A 22,295-nucleotide genomic window follows, 5' to 3' on the forward strand; every position below is an offset into this window, starting at 1 on the left:
ACTTTAAGTCATCTCTAGATTACTTATAATACCTAATACAATGTAAATGCTGTGTAAAATAGTTGTAATACTGCATTGTTTAGGGAATAATGACAAGAAAAAAAAAAGTCTGTACATGTTCGAACAACAAGTGCTGGAAGAGCACTTCCGGGTTTTCTCGATTCACGGTTGGTTGAATTCGCGCATGCGGAACTCGCGGATAAGGAGGGCCGACTGTACTGTAATCTTTCAGTTGTGAGAAAGAAGAAATTCTTGTCATGATCAGTAACATTAAATATTAAGCTATCTAAACCTATTCTAAATGATTCCTTACAGAGGAACTGAGATAACACAAGCTTGGCAACAAAAATCTAATAAAAGACAGCAGATCAGTAAGTAACACACATCAAAGTTGCTGGCGAACGCAGCAGGCCAGGCAGCATCTCTAGGAAGAGGTACAGTCGACGTTACCGGCCAAGACCCTTCGTCAGGACTAACTGAAGGAAGAGTTAGTAAGAGATTTGAAAGTGGGAGGGGGAGGGGGAGATACAAAATGATAGGAGAAGACAGGAGGGGGAGGGATGGAGCCAAGAGCTGGACAGGTGATTGGGAAAGAGGATATGAGAAGATAAAAGGACAGGAGGTCCGGGGAGAAAGACGGGGGGGGGGGGTACCCAGAGGATGGACAAGGTCTCAAAGCTCTCCGCTTCTTTTTGGATTCCAGACCCAATCAGTTCCCCTCTACAGGTTGAAGAGCCTTCATACAATGGCATGTCTACAAGCAAAGACCAGTACAAACAGGCACTCCTTCAGTAGTCTAAGGGCTCCTTTCCTGAGAACTGTCTGCAAACTGAAATTGTTCTTGATTTACAATGGGAGTCAATTTACTGTCTTCCCGTGTTGTTACAACAGAACGGAATTAGAATGTCCCCACTTCTAATGGCTAGTTTCAATGGCCTGCAAAATGTCTGCTAACTGGAAAAAAAATCTGCCGATGCTGGAAATCCAAAGCAAAACACACAAAACGCTGGAGGATTTCAGCAGGTCAGGCAGCATCTATGGAAATGAATATACAGTCGATGTTTCAGATTGAGACCATCAGGACTGGATTTTAGTGACATTGTTTATGATTAATGAGGGTCAATTTACTGTCTTCCTCTGTCCAGTTACAATGGAACAAAATCAGAATGTCCCACTTCAAATGGCTAGTTTCATTGGCTTAAAGATATCTGTGGTTACTATATTGTTTGATGAAATACTTTACAAGTGTCAATAGAAGAGATTGCATTGTTAATTTCCAAAGTAAATCTCCTATGCAGCCTCCAGTGAGAACTGGCAGTTGTGTTCTTAAATACAACGCAGCCTTTTGATCACTGAAGGGAGGTTACATGCGAACAGTTGAAAACAAGTTGCCTTTTCAATCAGTCCATTTGTTAATTTTTTAAAAATGTCTGCATTTCTGTAACTAACTTCCTCATCTTGAAAAGTGCTGTAATTTTTTTTAAACCCAAGGCAAATATGCCAAGTCAGATTTCCATAAGTCTGGATGAAAATGTAGATGAGTGGGTTAGTAAGTTTGTGAATGATACCAAGATTAGTGGAGTTGTGGATAGTGTAGAAGACTGGCAAAGAATACAACACAATATAGATCAGTGAAGATATGGGCAGATAAATGGCAGTGGAGTTTGACCCAGATAAATGTGAGATGTTGCACCTTGGTAGGGCAAATTCAAGGAGACAGTATTAAGAGCAAGATCCTTAACACTGTTGCTGAGCAGGGAGATCTTGGGATCCAAGTTCATAGCTCCTTGAAAGTGGCTACACAGGTCAATAGGTTGGCTAAGAAGGGTTATGGAATGCTTACTCTTATTAGTCACAGTATTGAGCTCAAAAGTCAAGAGGTTATGTTGCAACCTTATAAAACTCTGGTTAGACCACATCTGGAGTACAGCACAGAGTTCTGATTGCCCCACTGTAGGAAGGATGTTGAGGCTTTGGAGAGGGTGCAGAAGAGATTTACCAGGATGCTGCCTGGTTTAGAGGGTACGTGCTTTCTTGAGGAGGCTGAATAAACTTGTATTGTTTTCTCTGGAGAGCCAGAGGCTGAGAGGGGATCTGATAGAGGTTTAAGATCATGAGAAGCATAGACAGAGTAAACAGGGAGTATCTATTTCCCAGGGTTGAAATGTCTAATACCAGAGGGTATGCACTAACAGTGAGAGGGGGCAAGTTCAAGGGGGATGTGAGGGTTAAGTTTTTTACTCAGAGAGTGGTGGATGCCTGATATAGTGGAAAAGCAAATACATGAGAGACTATTAAAGGACATCTGGATAGGCACATGGACGTGAGGAAGTTGAAGCAACATGGACTCAGTATCGTCATACTTTATTGATCCCGGGGAAATTGGTTTTCGTTACAGTTGCACCATAAATAATTAAATAGCAATAAAACCATAAATAGTTAAATAGCAATATGTAAATTATGCCAGGAAATAAGTCCAGGACCAGCCTATTGGCTCAGGGTGTCTGACCCTCCAAGGGAGGAGTTGTAAAAGGTTGTAGGTAGGAGGGAGTAGTGTTTGGGTGTTTCTGATTTGCTCTTTAGCTGGTTCAACACAACATTGTGGGCTGAAAGGCATGAATCTGTGCTGTACTGTTCTACGCTCTATATTCTTGTCTTCTGTAACCGGGAAGACACTGTATAGAATTCTTGTCTGCTGTCAATGGGATATGGTATATCTGTGGAGGGAATTCAGGGTGAGGGGAGGGAGAAGCATGTCTTGAAGTGAGTTGAATTAGAAATGGGGAGTCATTCACTAAGTAACTGGATATTTACTCATTAAGCATAAAATTTAGTAATACGGAAAGTACAGGTATGATTCTGATGCTCACAGAAAAGGATTATTTTAGGGAAAAAAACATATTGAAAAATTGTCAAATTTAATTGATTAGGACTACCCAATCAAGGCAGGGTGCTGAGTAGAGCATGGGTTCACCATTAAGTAGACAAAAGTAAAAGTACAAACTTTGCCTCTCAATTCACAGCAAGTTGTTCTGAATTAATTGCAAGAAAATTTTATGACATAGCAGAATAAAAGATAATGCCGGAGGAACAACCAAAGCCATATAACTTCTTCAAAAGCTTTTCAGAGCAAGTGGTGAGATATTGTAGAGGAAGCCTTTACCACATTAATGACCTCAACAGCACTCAATACAAAAACAGACTAACTGATCAGACTACAATACTGTGCAAAGGTCTAGACATGCAAGATTTTAAAATACATTTAGTTTTACAAGTTTATTTTTTGTCTTCTGCATTAGAATGCCAGTAGAAAAGGGCAATTTTTAGATTTCCGAACATACATTTTCCAGAAAAAAATGTTACAGAGAAATGTTTCTAGTTTGTTAAGTAACAGACCACTTTTCAAACAAAAACTTGATTACTTTGTAGATACATAGCCCAGTGCATGATTAAACAAAGATAACAAAAAGGATGCTAATGATGACAATGAGTTGAATGAACTAAACTGATTAATGGAAACAGAAACAGGTGAAGAAGGAATAAACGTGGGCGAAGGACAGCTAAGCTAAAAGGTGAGTGTCTGGCAGATGTGACAGGTTAACCTTCAAATCATGAATTCTTACACCACGGCAAGTGAGCATAGCAACAAGACACAAGGTCATCCTGCGTCAGCAAGATCTCTCCCAAGGAGAAATTTCGCAGCAGACAGGAGTTTCAAGATGTGCTGTCCTAGCTCTTCTGAAGAAGCATAAAGGAACAGGCAAGGTTGAGGACCAGAAATACAGCTGGCCACAGAAACTGAGTGCAGCTGACAAGAAACACATCAAACTAGTGTCCCTTCCAAATCAGAAGTAGTTATCCAGCACTGCTGTCAGCTCTGAACTTACACAAACTACTGGAACCCAAGTACACCCCTCTACAGTCCAGAAAAATCTAGTCGGAAGTGGTCTTCACTGAAGAATTCCTGCCAAAAAGCTATTCCTACAAAGTGGAGGCAAAGCCAAGAGACTCACCTACACACAAAAATACAAGGACTGGGTAAAAATGGCAACAGATACCCTGGATTGACAAGTCAAGATATGAAACAATTGGCTCAAACAGGAGGCAGATTGTTTGTCGAAGAGCTGGAGAGCACTACATGGATGAGTGTCTGCAGCCAACAGTGAAACATAGTGGAGGTTCCCTGCAGGTTTGGGGCTGCATTTCTGGCAGTGATCTGGTCAGAATTAATGGAATCCTCAATGCTGCAAGTATGAGCAGATTCTCATCCATCACGTAATACCATTAGGGAGGTGTTTGATCAGTCCCAACTTTGTTGCAGCAGGACAATGACCCCCAAACACTTGGCCAAGGTCATAAAGAACTGCCTTCAGCAAAAAGAAAGAGGAATTCTGAAACAGGTGGTATGGCCTCGACAGATACCTGATCTCAACATCATTGAGGCAGTCTGGGATTACCTGGAGAGGCAGAAGAGAGCAAGACAGCCAAAGTCTGAAGAACTGTGGCAAGTTCTCCAAGATGCTTGGAATAACCTACTAGCTGATTTTCTTATAAAACTACACAACAGTGTACTTAAGAGAATTGATGCAGTTTTAAAGGCAAAGGGTGGTCACACCAAAAATTGATTTGATTTAGTTTTTTTTAAAACTGTTTACTACTTTCCACAGTAATTTTTTTTTTAGCTATTTAGTAACTTTCCATTATTTTTGAAAGCACTTTGCTTTACAGAACTTTTTTTTAAATGCATCTAAGAATTTTGCACAGCATTGTACATTGTGAATATTAACACACAAATAATTTAATTAGAATTATTACTGCTAATACCAGAAATCATAATTTTTTTTAAAGTGCTATTTTCAAAATCCTAGAAGCTTGTCAAGTTGACAAATCTTGCTTTTTCGATCCCAATTTAATTGTAACAACTTTCCTTACTATTACAGAAAACAAATATTATTTTATTTCCACAGTACTGAACTTTTAAGTCTGATGGCGCCAATGAATAACGCGACCAAAGGTGGCGTCCTGCAGACAGTTCACAAAACTACTTCTTTTACCACTACTTCTTTCAAATATGACTCTGCTACTAATGGAACCTGTGATTTACAGCATGAGGAGTGTTTTCCGGCCGACTGAGCGATCTGGGGCTTTGCTGTCTCTGAGGGAATTCGGTGAGGTTCTGAGCGAAGTCTGAGCCCCAGAGGACAAGAAACCTGGAGTGGGGCATGAGCCAATGACTGACTCCATTTCTCGCCGACTAAAGCAGCGAGGAAGATTGAAATCAACAAGGCCGAGAGAGGAAGGCAAGCGGGTGTTGAGCGCCACCTGCCCGCGTTTGACCGGTCACTCTCTCCCTCTTGCTCGATACTGCTGGAATCTTGGGTTTTGGGCAAGGTTTAATTGACACAGTCCATGGATTGGGCTCTGTTGGTCATGTTATGAAGTGTTTCTGGTTATTCCTCCCTCTATTGCTATTTTGTGCGATTTTGATCATGGTGGACTGGCTCTGCAACAAACGACACAACACTAAACGGAACTGAACATTTCTAGACTGTTTCAATACTCTGTAGTTTGTTGTTTTATATTCTGTGTTTTTTGCTTGTTTTTTCTGTCGTTTACTCGATTGATCTTTTTCCCCTGCATGTTGAATATTTGATGTTTTCCTTTAAGATTCCATGGTTATCTTTGTTTTTTGGCTGTCTGTGGGAAGATGAATCTCAGAGTTATATACTGCATATATGCTTTGATAATAGATGTACTTTGAACCTTTGAAAAGGCAAAAATCAATTTGGTCTTTTATTTCAATGACTACAAAATTCCAAACTGGATTAAATTCAGGCAGGGTACTAATACAAATCAGTGGTAAACTGCTGGGGGAGCTGTGGCCTGGGAGTTGAAAAAAAAAATCACACAAAGACCTGTCATTAAATCTACTTGACTGGAAGTATTACTGGGTCCACTCATGCAATATATGGCAGATGTAATCAGGCTCTGTTTGTGTAGAGCTCATGAAATGTAACAGAGCAGCGTGGGTTCACAACCTGTGGCATCAGTTATTTAATCACTCGCCAATGGCCACCTTCACGGATAACTTTCCATAAGTAAACAGCACATTGATGGAAAGGAAATCAGTGAAAATTGAAACATATGGGAACTAAGCCAATGTACTACGGCAGATTCTGTGACAGCCTAAGAGGAGAAAATTCATGAAATTAATTCAATTTGGGATTTTGTAATCAGCACTATAAGTACAATTATAAAGCAATAATTGGTGGTAACTGTCTCAAGGTATTTCTATTTTGTGAATGAAAAGTCACTACTTTTGAGTTGGGATTCAAAGAACAATATCTGACAATAAACATGTTTTAATTGATTTAATTTTAAGCATCTCTTTATGCATACTGAGTATTCATAACTTCAAGGACTGTTAATCTCCACTTGGGGGCAGCACAGAGGCGTAGTGGTTAGCACAACACTTTACAGAACAGACGCCCTAGGTTCAATTCCTACTGCTGCCTATAAGGAGCTTGTACATTCTTCCCTGTGACAGTGTGGGTTTCCTTTCACAGTCCGCCTACCGGTTAGGTAGGTCAAATGGTCATGGTAAATTGTCCCGTGATTAGGCTAGGATTAAATCGGGTAGCCAGAAGGGCCTATCCCACGCTGTATCTCAATAAATAAATTCTTACAACATAAACACAACACAGTTTACATTTAACGGAATTAAATTCCATCAGTCATTGCTCTGTCCATTTTACCAACACAAAACTATTTTAAAGAGGGACCAGCCTTTCACTGTACAGTACATCTTATCCTGAAGTAGCTGCTGGCATAAAGAGCAGCAACTTATTTTGACAACATTATGTGCAGTTTATGTAATTAGTTAATCAAGAGCTTGTTCAACTGGAGCTTGTGAATTAGTCATCTTTCAAATTCACAAAATTAACTCAAATGAATGAATATCATCTGTTTAGATTTCTGCTGCATTAAATGAACAGATTGACTGTGAGAAAATGTTGCAATTACTTTGTACTTGACTATTGTTGCAGAGATAGATGAAATACTTTACCAATCATTTCCTGTCAGAATGCAGAGGAACTTCCTTAAGTGTCTACCGAGATTTGGCATGAATCTAAAATGTTGACAAACTTCTATAGGTATGTAGCAGAGAGTATATTGACTAGCTGTAACACGGCCTGATAGGGAAACAACAATGCCCTTGAAAGGGAAATCCTACAAAAAGTAGATCATAGGTAAAGCCCTCCCAACCATTGAGTACATCTAAATGAATTGCTATCATAGGAAAGCATAGATTCCCACCACCCAGGTCATGCTCTTTTCTCGCTGCTGCCATCAGAACTCATACCACCAGGTTCAAGAACGGTTACTACCCCCTAACCATCAGGCTCTTGAATAGAAGGGTAAGTACACTCACTTGGCTATCCACTGAGATGTTCCCTTAACCAATGATCTCACTTTATGGGTTCTTTATCTCATGTTCTCATTATTTATTGCTATTTATTTATATTTGCATTTGCACAGATTGTTGTCTTCTGCACTCTGGTTGATCTTCATTGATCCTGTTATCGTCACTATTCTATAGATTTGCTAAGTAGGCCCACAGGAAAATGAATCTCAGGGTTGTATATGGTGACATATATGTACTTTAATAATAAAACTTACATTGAACTTTTAAAATATAGCAGGACTTAGTCAACTGTAGTGATGATTTTTCAACCTTCGAATGTTGTATTATAGTCTTTTGCTTTTTTTTAAGAAGAGATTATTTCAGTATAGTATTTCCTTTCAGCATGTACATGCTCAGAGAAATGTTAATTATTACTTCAGCTTCTGTGCTGCTAATTTTACATGGGGTGTTATTTAAGCTAGAGCAGTAAGAAAATGAGGAAGACTGGTGAATCATTAAATATCACGTGCAAGAGGGAAAGTGAATTGAACTTGCAGAAGCACAATGAGACTAGAAGTCGCTAAATGTGTCTACATTCAAAACTGCAACTACATTCAAAAATAAGATGCTGGTAAATAACAAACTGCAAGTCCAGGTGTTCTATATACAGCAGGAGTAAATTATTTTGATAAAATTTTAATAATAATAGTAAGTACTTTATTAATCCCGAGTGGGAAATTCTTGTGTTACAGCAACATTTAAAAACACACTTAGCAGTGTACACCCTTAACTAATAATAAAGCACAGAATAATAACAGACAATAATTTACCAATGTGCAATAATAATGTATGAGATAATCAAACAGACTATTGTACTATGAAACACACGATTCCAGCATCTGCAGATTACCTCTGTTGTACTATGATATGTGTTCTCTTGTCGCAGAGATGAATTGTTGTATATGCTTATTGCATTTGGTAGGAAAGATTTTCTGTAACAATGCTTGTGACAGTGGAGCTGAATGAATCTGTTTGAAAGGGTGCTCCGCTGCATATTCAGTAGGTCATGGAGAAGATATGCCAGATTGCCCATAATGGATAACAGTTTGTTTAGTGACCTCCTCTCCACCACTAACTCAAGAGTCCAGATTGTAGCCAAGGGCGGATTCAAATGTTTTTTTGAGTTTATTCAGTCTTTTTGCATCAGCAGCACCAACGTCGCTCTCCCAACATAAAGCCGCAAAGAGGACTGCACTTGCTACAACCGACTGGTAAAAGATCTCCAACATCTTGCTGCACACACTGAAGGATCTTAGCTTCCTTAAAAAATAGAGTCTGCTCATCGCCTTGTAATTAGCATAAATTCATGAACTAATATAAATGCGTTGTGTTGGGAGAGTTTATGATTGGATAGGTGAGGGAGAGATTTAAACACAAACTGAGTGATAATTTTACCCAGAGGGTAGTGAGCACCTGGACTGAGCTGTCGCAGGAAGTGGCCGAGGTGGGTACAACTGCAACGTCTAGGAAGCATTTAAATAGGTACATGGAAGAGAGGGGCTTAGATGGCTATAGGTCAGATGCGGGCAACTGAGCCTAACAGGGAAGCTGTGGCTGGCCTGGGCCAATTGGGGCTGAATGGCTTCTTTCTATGCTGTATTACTGTGGCTCTAAGAGATGCTGCAGATACTGGAAATCTTGAGCAAACACAGAGTGCTGGAGGAACTCAGCAGGTCAATCAGCATCTATGGAGGGGAATAAACTGTTGACATTTCAGGCCTGGACCCTTCAACAGTACAAGTGACTATGTCTTCTCCATAGGAAGATTAGGAATAATCAATAACTTCTTTTAAAAAAAGGGATCTAGTGGTTTTCCAGCACATATGACGAATAAACTCTTCTCAGGAATTATAACTGATGCTTCAATGACAAATTGTCATTGAAACACTGGATATAATTGATACCTGTACCCAGCTGGAAGCCCGAGAGGAGTCTATTAATCAGTAGCTTGGTTTCAAACAAGAAGGGTATCATATCTTTTCTGAACCCTCTCTGAAAGACTACCAATACTACAGAAGAATATTTTCTAAATTCTTAACTGATTTAAAGAAATCAGATTAATATTTAGCAACAGATGTTTTCTTACTCACTGTAGAATATTAGCAAACTGTTCATTGTGGTGTGGTTACATTAAACCTACTAGGAAGAAAATGATCGCACAATTCTTTTACATGGAAAGTGCATTTATAACTTTGGTGCTTTATGAGACTGGTGAGTGTATGAGCTACGAACTGAGCTCAGCAAGTTGAAAGACCTGCACATCTGAAAGCCTGTGTCCAAAAGAGAGTGCCCCCCCCCACCGTATGAAGGAGGCCCAATCGATTCACCACGCGATCAATCGGCTGCACGCACACTCACTATATTCTCGTAATCAATCTGATACGATACAGCCGTTGCTGCAAGAAACAGCAGAGAGTTGTGAGCATGGCATAGTGCATCACGGAAACTGGCCTCCCCTCCATAGATTTCTCGATACGTCAGGAAAGCGGCTAGCATAATCAAAAATACCACCCACCCCAGATATTCTCTCTTCTCCCTTTCCCATCATGCAGAAGATACAAAACATAAACAGGAGGAAGTTTGCAGAGGTTGGAGATTCAAAGCAAAACACACAAAATGCTAGAGGAACTCAACAGCTCAAGCAGCATCTATGGAAATTAAAAAGCAGTCGACATTTCAAGTCAAGGCCCTTCTTCAGGACTGGAAAGGAAGGGGGAAGATGCCAGAAGCTACGATGGCACTAGAGAGCAGCTTCTTCGAGCTCAGTTGTGGAAACAGCTTAATTTCTACCTTTAATATCTCTTTTATTTCCTATTCAAGGTGGATTGGTTTCTGTCAGTATCCTTGACCTGCAGCTGCACTCAAAACCGTGGTTCTTTACGGCGATGGTTCCCACGCCTGAGGCTCACCGACCAGCCGTTTTTCGATATCCCAAGGGCACGGCCTAGAAGACAAGTCTGCCTTCAGGGTTCTGAAGCTTTGCGGCCCTGTGGATGAGCCAATTCTATGCCAGTGCCACTGAATAAAGCACCGTGGAAGACAACAGAATATCAGGAACAGCAGATCAGCTGTCGGTGGTCTCTGTACTTAGTAAATTGCTCTTTCCCTCTTTTTCCCTCGTTGGTTGGGGAGAGTTTGCTGCCGATTCTCAAGTTGAAGAACTTGGGAAAAGCGACACGGCAGGCTCTAACACCATAAAATCAGCAAATAGTTTGTTTCTGTTGGTCTCCCCTCTCACTGTGTGACACCTCTCTGCCTCTTTATTAGAGAGAGGGAGAGAGAAGGCGAGGGGAGAGGGGGGGAGAGGGGGGAGGGGGGGAGAGCGAGAGAGAGAGAGAGAGAGAGAGAGACAGACAGACAGACAGACAGACAGACTGACAGACAGACAGACAGACTGACTGTGACTGAGACTGTGGCATGTTGAATTGGGTGAATGATTAGTTTTTCTGTACTGCAGATCACGGACTTTCGTAGGAGCTTTGCCATTACTTATCTGGTGAGTGGTGCATGCTGATGCTTTTTTGCTGAAATAAGTGGGGGAGGGGAGGGTTGATGTTTGCTGCTGCTTGTGCATGGGAGGGGGGAGCGGGGGGGGCTTTGGGGTTCTATCGTTCTTTTACTGACGTTCATTCTTTGGGGTACACTTGTGTTTTCATGGATATCTGAAGACCAAGAATTTCAGGTGGTATTGTATACATTCTCTGATATTAAGTGGAACTATTGAACTTTTGAATAAAAAGCTGGGGGGAAGGGAAGGAGGCTAGCTGGAAGGTGACAGTGAAGCCAGGTGGGTAGGAAAGGTAAAGGGCTGGAGAAGAAGAAATCTGATAAGAGAGTAGAGTGGAACATAGGAGAAAGAGGAGGAGGAGGGGACCCAGGGGAGGTGCATGGACCATCAGGCTCAAGGACAGCTTCTATCCTACTATCATCAGACTCATGAATGGAGGAGGAAAAGGAGGAGGAGGAGGAGGAGGAGGAAATAGAGGAGACAAAGAAGATGAAGAAAAAGTTGTTTAGTCATCCCAAGTGGGAAATTCTTTAGTTACAGCAGTAACATTTAAAAACATACTTGGCAGTGTGCAGACTTAACTAATTAAGTACAGAATAACAATATACGCAATAATAATTTACCAATGTGCAATAATATGCACTAATAATGTACGAAATAATAAAACAGAGACTATTGTACTATGATGTGTGTTCTGCTGCTGCACAGAAATGAACTATTGTATATGCTTATTACATTTGGTAGGAAAGATTTTCTGTAACGATCCCTGTGACAGCAGAGCTGAGTGAGTCTGTTTGAAAGGGTGCTCCGCTGCATTTTCAGTAGGTCATGGAGAGGGTGTGCCTGATTGTCCATAACGGATAACAGTTTGTTTAGTGACCTCCTCTCCATCACTAACTCAAAAGAGTCCAGGCTGTACCCAAGGACAGACCCAGCCTTTTGGATGAGTTTATTTAGTCTTTTTGCATCACCAGCATCAATGCTGCTCCTCCAACACAAAGCCGCAAAGAAGACTACACTGATCTTGCATCTTATCGTTTACCTGCACTGTACTCTTTCAGCAGGTTTTGCACTTTGCACTGTATTGTTATTGTTTTACCTCAATGCACTGTATAATAATTTGATCTGTATTAAGAGTATGCAAGAGAAGCTGTTCACTGTTTCTTGGTATGTGTGACAATAATAAACTAACATCAGTCTTTTTCCTCAGGTAAGGGCAGTCTAAAAGCAGTAGGCAAAAGCTTAAGATGACGGGGACAAGATTTAAATGGGACTGAGGGGATACTTCTATTACGCACACACAGACAGACACTCAGGGTAGCAGACTGCCATTGGAAGTGGAGAAGGAGGGTACAACTACATCATCTGAAAGATATTTAGACAGGTATAAGGATAGGAAAGAGTTAGAGGGACGCAGCCAAACATAAGCCAGTAAGCATTAGCTCAGGTCAGCAACTTGGTCGGCGTGGAAGTTGGACTGAGGGTTTGTTTTCATGTCACACAGCTCGATGACTAATGGTGATCAGAATTATACTCTGTATAGTTTTGACATTCCACTAAAAGTACAAATTGCCTTGTCTGGCAAAAGCTGCACTTGTTTTCAGCTGCTGAAACAAATTGCTAGTGCAAACATCAGTATCTGTGCGATGCCCAGTCCTTTACAAATTGTGGCTGCCTACTTATACGCTGCAAAAACACTGTGTCAACATCCATACCCACACAAATGAACTGAAAAACTGCCAAGCTCTCTTTTCTGCAAACTCTATAGCTGCCATTGTATACTTTGAAAGTGAACTGCAGCCACTAATCTGTTCAGGCAAACACAAGCCAAAATGCAAGTATTAGTTAGATAGTCTAGCCCTTTCTCTTTCTCGGCTTTTCATTTGAGGTCTTGGCCAATACAAATTCAATGCCTCCATGCATCTTATTACTGCAAGAACAGCCAGAAGATGTAAACCACCTAATTGATACTTCAGTATCACACAATACCTAAATATGTTAGATCTTTGAGTTTAAAAGGCAATTTAACAAAACTGGTGTAGGTAGTAGCCAAAGAGTCTACACACTATCGGCTGGTGGTGTATTGCCATCTGCGAGGCAAGTGGTCCCGGGTTCGAATCTGGCCAGCTCCTTGCATGCTTCCACCCACGCTGGGTTGAGCGTCAAGCTGGCAACTTGGCCTCTCAAAAAACAGACAGAAAATGAAAAAGAAACAGCACAGTTGCTGCTTGATGTGCTACAAGGTGCAGAGAGGAAGAAAACTCTTATGAACAGTCCAACTCACATTTACCAGCAAACTCCACCCATCTCTGTCAAGATAGATAGTCAGGATCTTAAAATGTTCTCCCTTAATCTGTCTCCAGAATCACATGGCTGTTTATTAATTATATGAACACCGGCATCTAATGAGCAGGAAAAGAATAATAAATTAATTGTTCAGCAGTGCAAGAGTTTAGAAAGTAATTTTATGCTCAGCTTTAAAAAAAACCTTAAGGGACAGAATTTTAATCTCTGTGCAAAACACAAGACTTTCCTCTGGCCCCTAATCTAGCTCACTCTTTGATCCTCAGCCCAGTTCTAAAGATGTGTGGTCTGCTGATCCTACCACAGGTGACAACAACCAGGGTAGTACTTACTGCCCTTTACGCCGCTGGTGTTTAGGGCAGCAAAGAAAGTCTTCCATCTCTGCCTGTATAGAAGATTTCTTAATTGCTGTTTCTATAACAATTGTTTTATGACCAGTCAGGGTTGTTTGCCTCAAGTTGAATCCCAGAAACCGGAGGACCTGTGGAGCACTCTTAGTCTGGCCTCTGTCCTTTGACCTGTTTCGCATGGGTGACCTTACCAAGAGCCAAAGCACAAGGGCCTGACTCCAGCCAATGTAGCTCTCCAGGTCATTGAGGCACACAAGCCTCCAAACCCTACAATAAGGTTGTGATCCTCTTGAAGGAACCAGGGAAGGCAGATAACCAATTTGGTGGGGATGTTCTCTTTCACTCTTTGTGATGGACTATTCCCAAGCTCTAGCTTCTCAATATTCATCCAAGTATTCATCTCCATCATGCGAGGACAGATGTCACAAATTGGGTTGGGGTAGTGGGGGTTTATAGATTTTCTTGAAGGCAGCCTTTAAAAACATATTTTAAGCATTTCCTTGGTCCAACTAGTAATCTTTTAACATAAGAATCCAGCCCACTTAGAGTGCTTTCTGGCAGGCAGGTGAATAAACAGTAGAACTGAATGTTATCACAGCCTGGATGATGGGGATGGCGACCACAGAATACACATTCACTTAACATTCCAGTTAATTTAATTACAAGCTCCTTAAGAATTACCTGGGGCCAGAGAGAAAGATTCAAAGGTCTGTTCAAAACCTTTTTGAAGGAATGTAACATTCCCACAGATTCTTGAGAATTCATGAACCATATAACCAAACTGAATGGCCATACATCCAGAGGTCACACAAGCCCTGCGTATGACTAATGACTGAGCAAACTAATGCTGTGTCATCACTCATGTTGATGCAGCAAATCAGATAGGCACTGATGAGCCAAGCAAAACAGAGGCTCAGAGAGAGAAAAAAAATCATATTGGTCAAGAGTTCCCAACCTGGGGAATCCACAGGGACCCCTCAGTTAATGATAAGGATCCACAGCATTAAAAAAGGTTGGGAACCCCTGATATTGGTGAAGGGCACATCTGCAATAGGAAAACTTCATTGGTTTTCAAAAAAGTTTTCAATTAAACGAGAAACACATCAGGTCAGTCTCAGGAGATAACAAGACCACTCAGGTTTACCTTCAGCTAATTCAGCAATGGCCTGTGTTCCCTGATAGGTCAAGGCACAAGTTCATTCACTACTCCTCATACTGCCATGGCCTGGAGTTGTCCAGATCATTCATGTCATATGGATCAATAGAGGGAGTGGAAAAATAGTCTTTTACAGTAGAGTAGCAAAACACATGCAGTCCGGGATACACAAGCTGATAGAAGGTAGAAAAGTTCCATTTTACTTCCTATAGTACCAGACAATCACCACCTTAAATCTGGAAGCCTAAACCACCAAACCTTATTATTGAATGAAAGAACCAGAGAGAACGGAACAAAAAGCAATAAACTGTAGATGCTGGAAATCAGAAAGAAAAGCAGAAAATACTATTAAAAGCAGCAAATAAAGCTTATGTGGAAGATAAAGAGAATCAACTTATAAGATTAAGGTTCCTCTATCAAACAACATTTTACCATTTCTAGGAACACCCACATCCTTAGAATTTAAGTTGAGAGATCGCTCTTAAACCACAAGGACTCATATTACAAATGATCTTCGTCTCTTTCTAGAATATTGCTATTCTTTGGTAAAGTGGATTTTTAAAAATTAAAAAACACTCAAAAGGCATTTTCTCTAATTCGCCATCTTATAAATTATTACAGGCCCTCCCCAGTTTATGACAGGATTCCTTTCATTGCTGTTCATAAGCTGAATAGTTCACAAGTCAGAAATGTGGCATGTAGCAATATATTTAAATAAAAACGTAGCTAAACTGCTGGCAATGAGTAATTAAACAAGGGTATTTAACACAACCAGATTTCTCTGTGAGATGCAATATTGCTGAAAATTCAGCGCATACATGGCAGAAGATAACTGCCTCATGGCAGCAGCAGCTGGCAAATCCATCCCACCCATCTCCCATATGCTCAGTCGTATGTATGGGCTGTACATGAGCTGGGCATCGGTAACCCGGGGAGGAACTGCAGTTATCTTACTGCTCATTGAAGGTGAAAATCCTATCAAATAATACACCAAGGTTTTATACATATTCCAGAAATATTTTCAACAGAACAGTCTTAGCATTTGGATCACTACTGATAATCTTTCACTGATGTGGAAAATGAATTATCGGTTTTGTATACAGTATTTAAAATGCCGTCTACAAACACTCTCAAAACCTTTTAAAGAATGATGCTTAAAAGACAAGCAACTAGTCTACGGACTCTGGTGCAATGGTTTAAATGCATGCAAACTCAGATGAAATGGATTGACATTACCTCCTGCTAAATGAATTTTGTACACAAATCTTGCACTCAATTTTTAAAAAAGAGAAATGTTCATACCAGCACTATTGTTTAATGCTATTTTCAACCCAAAGTTTTTTATTAAAAACTTTTTTTAAAATTTGAGAACATTTCAATTGATGCCTTTTTCAAATTCTTACAAAAGGTACTGACCCCCTGCTGGAACATAATCATTCACTGACAAGCCAGAATAGTGACCATCGAAATCCAGAAAGCAGTTTAGTAGAAGTAAATTCTGCCTGTGCACATTCACATAAAGTACAAGGTTCTATTCCAGTAATGGAAAATTCACTGTAGTGCTACTACTTTAATCCAAATAATAATAGCCAACTAAGCATATCTAAATATCAATCTTAAACAAAGATCAGCCATAGCAATGTTTTCTTTCTACCATCTTAACTGTTTTGTCTGAGGGGTATAACCACGTCTGCTCCATATCACCAACAATGGATTCCAAACCCATGAATTGCCTTCCACTATAAAACATTTCCTGTACAAATAATAGAAAGCTGATGTAATTCTGAAATGTTCAACCATTCTCGTTTATGCTGTGACAGTTGTTACATGTTTACATTTCAAGAAACCAATCTGTAGGAGCCATATATGTTTTCCTATCTGTCTGTATTTTGTGTTGTGTGTTTTTATTATGGGTTACAGTAATTTGTCACGTGGGTTTGGGCGTGGTAGAAGTAAATGAGTGTAGTCACGTATTCACCCTTTGTGTTAGTTTAATTAGAGAGGGGCTGAGTAGGGAATGGACATATTTTTGTTGATTGCTAATTTCACTATGCTACACTAGTTTTGTTAGTTTTTAATTGCGATTTTTGATCGTTTGTCTTTGCTGCTTTCGTAATAAAGGATCGAATGTACTCTTTTCCACTTAGAATGCAGTTAATTGGAAGCATGTTAATTTCCTCACTCAGTCTCTCAGCAGTTTTGGGCTTGTTTTTCCAAGTAGCCACTACACAACTGAGAGGCTTACAAGTTATCTCTTTGTTCTCTATGATAACACCAACTGAAAGACAAATTGTTTCTTTAAATTGCCATCTGGTAAAGTGTAGTAAAAGAGTCAAAATGACTACCTTACTCAGTAGACTATCCAGTGCTTGGACAAAATAAGTATCAGGCCAGATGGACTGAAAAGGCAGGGTGTCAGGACCAGAGGCGAGGGTCAGGGCTGGTTCTGTTCCATGACGTTTTACTCCACTCTCCTGGGTGCTGAGGCTGCGGCTGTATTGTGCTCCAGCTGCTCTGGGACTAGTGTTCGCGACAACTTGCCCCTTTGTGTGATGAACTGAGACAGACTATGGGCCTACTCCAGCTGCTCCGGGCTTTGGGTTTATGGCCTCAGTTTCCTTCTGCATTGTTTGCATGATTTGTTTTTTTTAAATCTTTAAATCTCAATCTCAATATCTCCCTCTCTCTCTCCCTCTCCCTCCCTCTCCCCCCCTCCCTCCCCCCCTCCCCTCCCTCCCCTCCCCTCCCATTGGGTGTTTTTTTAAATTGGGTTGTTTCAGGTTTCTTGTTGTGTGGCTGCCTATAAGCAGAATAATCTCAAGGTTGTACAGTTTATAAATAAGAGAAAATTTGCAGATGCGGAAAATCCAAGCAACACGCACAAAGTGCGGGAGGAACTCAGAAGGCCAGGCAGTTTCCATGGAAAAGAGTATAGCTGACCTTTCAGGCAGAGACCCTTCATCAGGAAATACTCTGACAATAAGTGTACTTTGAATCTTTTAGTATTTATATCATCACTAACCTGTTAGCCGTTTTACCTATAAACACGCAACTCGGGAAACCATATAGCAGAGTAATCAGGATGATGTAGCCAAAATTACATTTTGCCGTTCATCCAATTTGTGAATATTTACATGCAAATTATGCACCGTTCTTCTAAGTCTAAGTTATATATCTCTCTTTCATTTCTTGGATACTAATACCAATGACATTCCATGAGAGGAACACTCATTTAGATGCAGGTGGAGAAAGGAAAAGTGCAAACTGTAGAATTAACTTAAAGGCCTCCAGCAAAGTGAACAAACCAAGCACAGTGAAAGGCAAAATACTACAGATAATGGGAGTCTGGAAAGGGTCAGGGTAAGCAGCCTCTGTGGAAAGAGAGAAACAGAGCTAAGGCTTCAATGGTTTTTGGTTCTGATGGAATATTATCAATCTGAGGCACTGACTCATTTCTCACTTCATAAAAGCTGTCTGACCCACTGAGTATTTCCAGTATTATCTACAACAGATTAAGTGACACCAATTACGTACGTGCAAAGAGAGTAGTGATCTGTATTTCCCCACACAAGGTATTCTGGCTGCTTCTCAAAAAAAATACTTTAGAGTTAACATTGTGCAAGTGTTCAGGGTCATAAATAAAATCAGAGCAGGGCTACAAGAGTCAGCTGTATGTAATGGGTTGGGTTCGTGGAGGAAATGGAATGAAAAAAAAGCAAGAGGGAGATGGTAATCACTGAAGATGCATTCTGGTGAATACTATTAAATGAGCCATGCTACAAAGATAAAGATAAGATTATTGAATTACCCTCTTGTGAGGTGCCTAAAAAAGAGAATGAAACACCAGGGTTAATTCCTGGGAAAGAGAGGGCAATCTTATTAGAAGCAACTAAATAAATTAGAACACTAATCCTTAGAACGTAGAAGAAACACCGCCTATCATACTGAAGTACAAGACAGGGTAAATGTCAAGATGTATTCCTGACAGTGGAGACATAGTTACACGATCAGGAGGCAATGATTTAAAACTAGCATAACACTGACTGGCGATCTCTGGAATGCACCATCCTAGAGGGCTATGAAGGCTAGATCATTCAGGGTAAAGAACAACCAGGGAATTGACAGCAATGAAAACTAGTGCAAAAGATGGTACCTGAGTAGATCAGCCATGATCTTACTGATTGCCACAGCAGGTTTGAAGGGTCCAAAGGTCAATTCTTGCTCCTATTTTCTTACATTCTTAAATTATTATTAAGAGATACAAAAGGAAGTCGTTTTCTAGTAAAAATTATCCTGACAGAGGTTGTTCAAGACAGGAGGAAAATAAACCTAAAAACCAAAAATCCCTGTATTTTTGAGGATTAAACAAATCTGATAATCTCTCTAGATTGCTATACAATCTCATCCAGTCTATCCATTCCCATAACTGTTATGTGACTAGTTTTGCTACAATCATGCACAGAGATTTACACACAGCAACTGCACACACTATTTTTCACAAATTTTACAGCAAAAGGTGATACAAATTGTACTATTCTAAAGACATACAGGAACAGATGGACCTGAATGTTTATGTACAGAGGTCCTTGAAGATGGTAGACAGATTGAGAAAGCAATTAATAAAGCATCTTGCACCCTGGACTTCATGAATAAGCACAGAAAGCAAGAGCAAAATTGTTATGTTGAGCTTTGATAAAAGTGTTTTTGGCCACAACTGATGTACTGTATCCAATGTGGTGGCCACACTGCAGAAATGAGAGATTGTAAAGGGACAACAAGAAAGATTAACCAGAATAGTTCCGGGGTGAGGAATCACGGGTACAGAAATCAAGGGTCAATGTTAAAGCTGAGTTTATTGCACAGGTGCAATGAAAATTTTACTTGCAGCAGCATAGGCATATAGTATTATATAACTAATATCCACAAGAAAAGCACAGCTGCTATAATTAACATTCACAAGAAATGAACAATCACAGATTAGTGAATCATAACACCAGCAAGTCTGCAGATGCTGGAAATCCAAAGCAACACGCACAAAATGCTGGGGGAACTTGGAAGGTCAGGCAGCGTCTATGAAAATGAATAGATAGTCAATGTTTCAGGCTGAGACTCTTTTTCAGGACACAGATCAGTATCCTTGTAGCAGAAACAGTAAAGAGCAGGTTTGGCAGAAGTATACAAAATCTTGGCAGTCTTAGATAAGTTCCCATGACAAGCCATAATTAAGTTATAGAATGCACTACGTAAAAGTTTGTATAACTAGTTGAAGATTTTAAAAGTGCAGGGTTACAAGTACAAGGAATGGCACCAACTACATTACACAGTTAAGAGCTAGCACAGAAATGACAACCTGAAGAATCTCCATTCAAGCTGGAACAATTCTGTGGTTCTGTTCACCTGTCCTTTCACACTTCTGTTTTACAGATTTTTCCAGCATCAAAGTTCAATATCAAAGTATGTATACAACATATAACCTTGAGATTCATCTTCTTGCAGGCAGCCACGAGAAAAGAAACACAATTGAACACATTCAAAGAAAAACCCCACACAACAAAGACATCAAACACCCAGTGCGTGAAGAAAAAACAAATAGTGCAAACAACAAAAAGTAAACAAGTAACACACAAAGTCCCCAGAAGTGAACCCACAGCCACAGAACAGCTGAGGTGAGTGGTATCTTCTTGACTGGCATGTACAAGTGTGCTAGGATCAATGATAACAAAATAAAGTTTGAAATTGTTAGGTCCAAAATGTTAGAAGCCAAAGAAAAGGCATTATTTATGAGGGTCACATGACAAATTTGAAAGCCACTCAACTATTAGTTCTGGGAGACCATACACATTCATACAATCATTTGCAAGACAAGTGTTGCAGAAATGTTAAATAAACATAGGTTTTGGATAGGTGCAAAATGCTTCTTTCTTTACTCAAAATGAAAACAACCAGGTTCGTTTATAAGAAGAAAAATGCAAGGCTTGAGGTCAGATAATTGTGCAGCTATTTTTACAAGGTTAAATGGGGGTCCAGGATCGGGCAAAACAGAATCAGTTTGAACTAAAGGTCATTTTCGGTGATTAGTGGGGATGAAGTGAAGGTTCAGAATGGCGTAACAAAGAGCTGTAATATATGTGAATGGAGCTACCCGTCTCCAATCTTCACCTATACAATCCATTCCTCATTGATAGTCAATTCCAATGGCGATCCCTAATGACAGCAAGAATTACTACAAAGCAGATAATGAACGAAGCTTGGTACAAAGAAACAAAGTTTTGCCTCACCCCAATTTCAATAATAATAAGATTAGTCAGATTGTGAAGAGGCCTTTGGACTTCGATAAATTTTGGTGAGCATCCCAATCAAAAGCTTTCACAGATTTTCATGGACTGATGAAGTAAAAAAAAATTATCAAATACATGAAGGCTTCTTAAAAGTCCTGATATTGTTCTTGAGACCTTTCCTGGGCGTAACATGAAGAATACGTCAATTGTTTTAAAGGATGATCTGAGAGCACAATCTAATTTCATTAGATTTCCTCAGTGTGGTTATAATCAATTTAAGAAGATGTGCATATTTTTTAACCTGCTGAAGAGAAGAAAACCTCTTGGACCTATCCACCACTCCTCACTGTCATGAGCATTTAAAGTGACACCAACAACAATCCTTTCTGCACTGTGTTTATTGTGTCTGCATTCTGAGTTTAACTGAGGAATATCAGCACATCCACTCATTATGGATTTGATTAAACCATCTACCAAACACAAGGATTGTTGCTGTCACACAGTAAGATGGTTACATAGGCAAAGAGAATTATTGAAAGAATACAAAGTAGGCTCCACCTTATGGTAGGAAGGAACAGGAAAACATTAATTGAGATCAATGCAAGTTCAGAGCTGTGCAAACTAGTAGGCATAGAGCACATCCTGTGCAAATAGGAGAGAAAGGAATTAATAAGGATGCACTAAGATGTACCCCAACCTCAGAGCCAATGCTCAGTGAAAAGGCTCAGGATTTTTTATTAGCAAACAGATCTAAATGGACCCTGTGTTGAGCGATGGGATTCAACCCAAAACTCGATCATTGAATATGATTGGACATATTGGGCAAGAAGAAATCAAAAAGACCATGAAACAGACAAAGAATATTAAGCATTCTTCAATAAATTAGCAGAACACAATTCACTTTCTGAAACACATATCTAAGGCAGTTGAGCAAATCTATATTGGCGACTGTTACTCTTAGTAGTGCTGAAGAACTGAATGACATTCTTAACAGGAGTTACAGCTGTAGAAAGTCAGGTGAAATATTCAGTGATTGTGGATAAAAAAAAAACACAACCTGGTTTCTAAAGGAGTGAAAGATTTTCCAGTGGAAATCCAACTTAAAGCAATATACAGATACAACCCATTATTGGTTTGACATTACATTTGCAAATACCATTAAAAACTGAAAAATCTGAAAAAAAGACAAGAAACTCATACTCTTCTTGAGAATGCCTGCAGAAAAAGAACCTCA

At 39.9% G+C, this 22,295-nt stretch overlaps 1 protein-coding gene across 7 annotated transcripts in view; it reads right to left on the minus strand.

Moving 5' to 3' along the window:
- epb41a (erythrocyte membrane protein band 4.1a) overlaps window positions 1–22,295 on the minus strand; it is a 162,601-nt gene that overhangs the window by 91,513 nt on the left and 48,793 nt on the right. Inside the window, exon 1 of one of the 7 annotated variants that reach the window (XM_063035513.1) lies at window positions 13,258–13,346. The exons of the other annotated variants lie outside the window; for them this stretch is intronic. Within the exon in view, the coding sequence (XP_062891583.1) occupies window positions 13,258–13,259 (2 nt within the window). The 5' untranslated portion in view covers window positions 13,260–13,346. Of the gene's footprint in view, window positions 1–13,257; window positions 13,347–22,295 lie in introns of those variants that run through there. 7 annotated transcript variants of the gene reach the window in all.

The sequence above is a fragment of the Mobula hypostoma genome, chromosome 28 (assembly GCF_963921235.1).
Source record: "Mobula hypostoma chromosome 28, sMobHyp1.1, whole genome shotgun sequence".
NCBI classification, from domain to species: Eukaryota; Metazoa; Chordata; class Chondrichthyes; order Myliobatiformes; family Myliobatidae; genus Mobula; species Mobula hypostoma.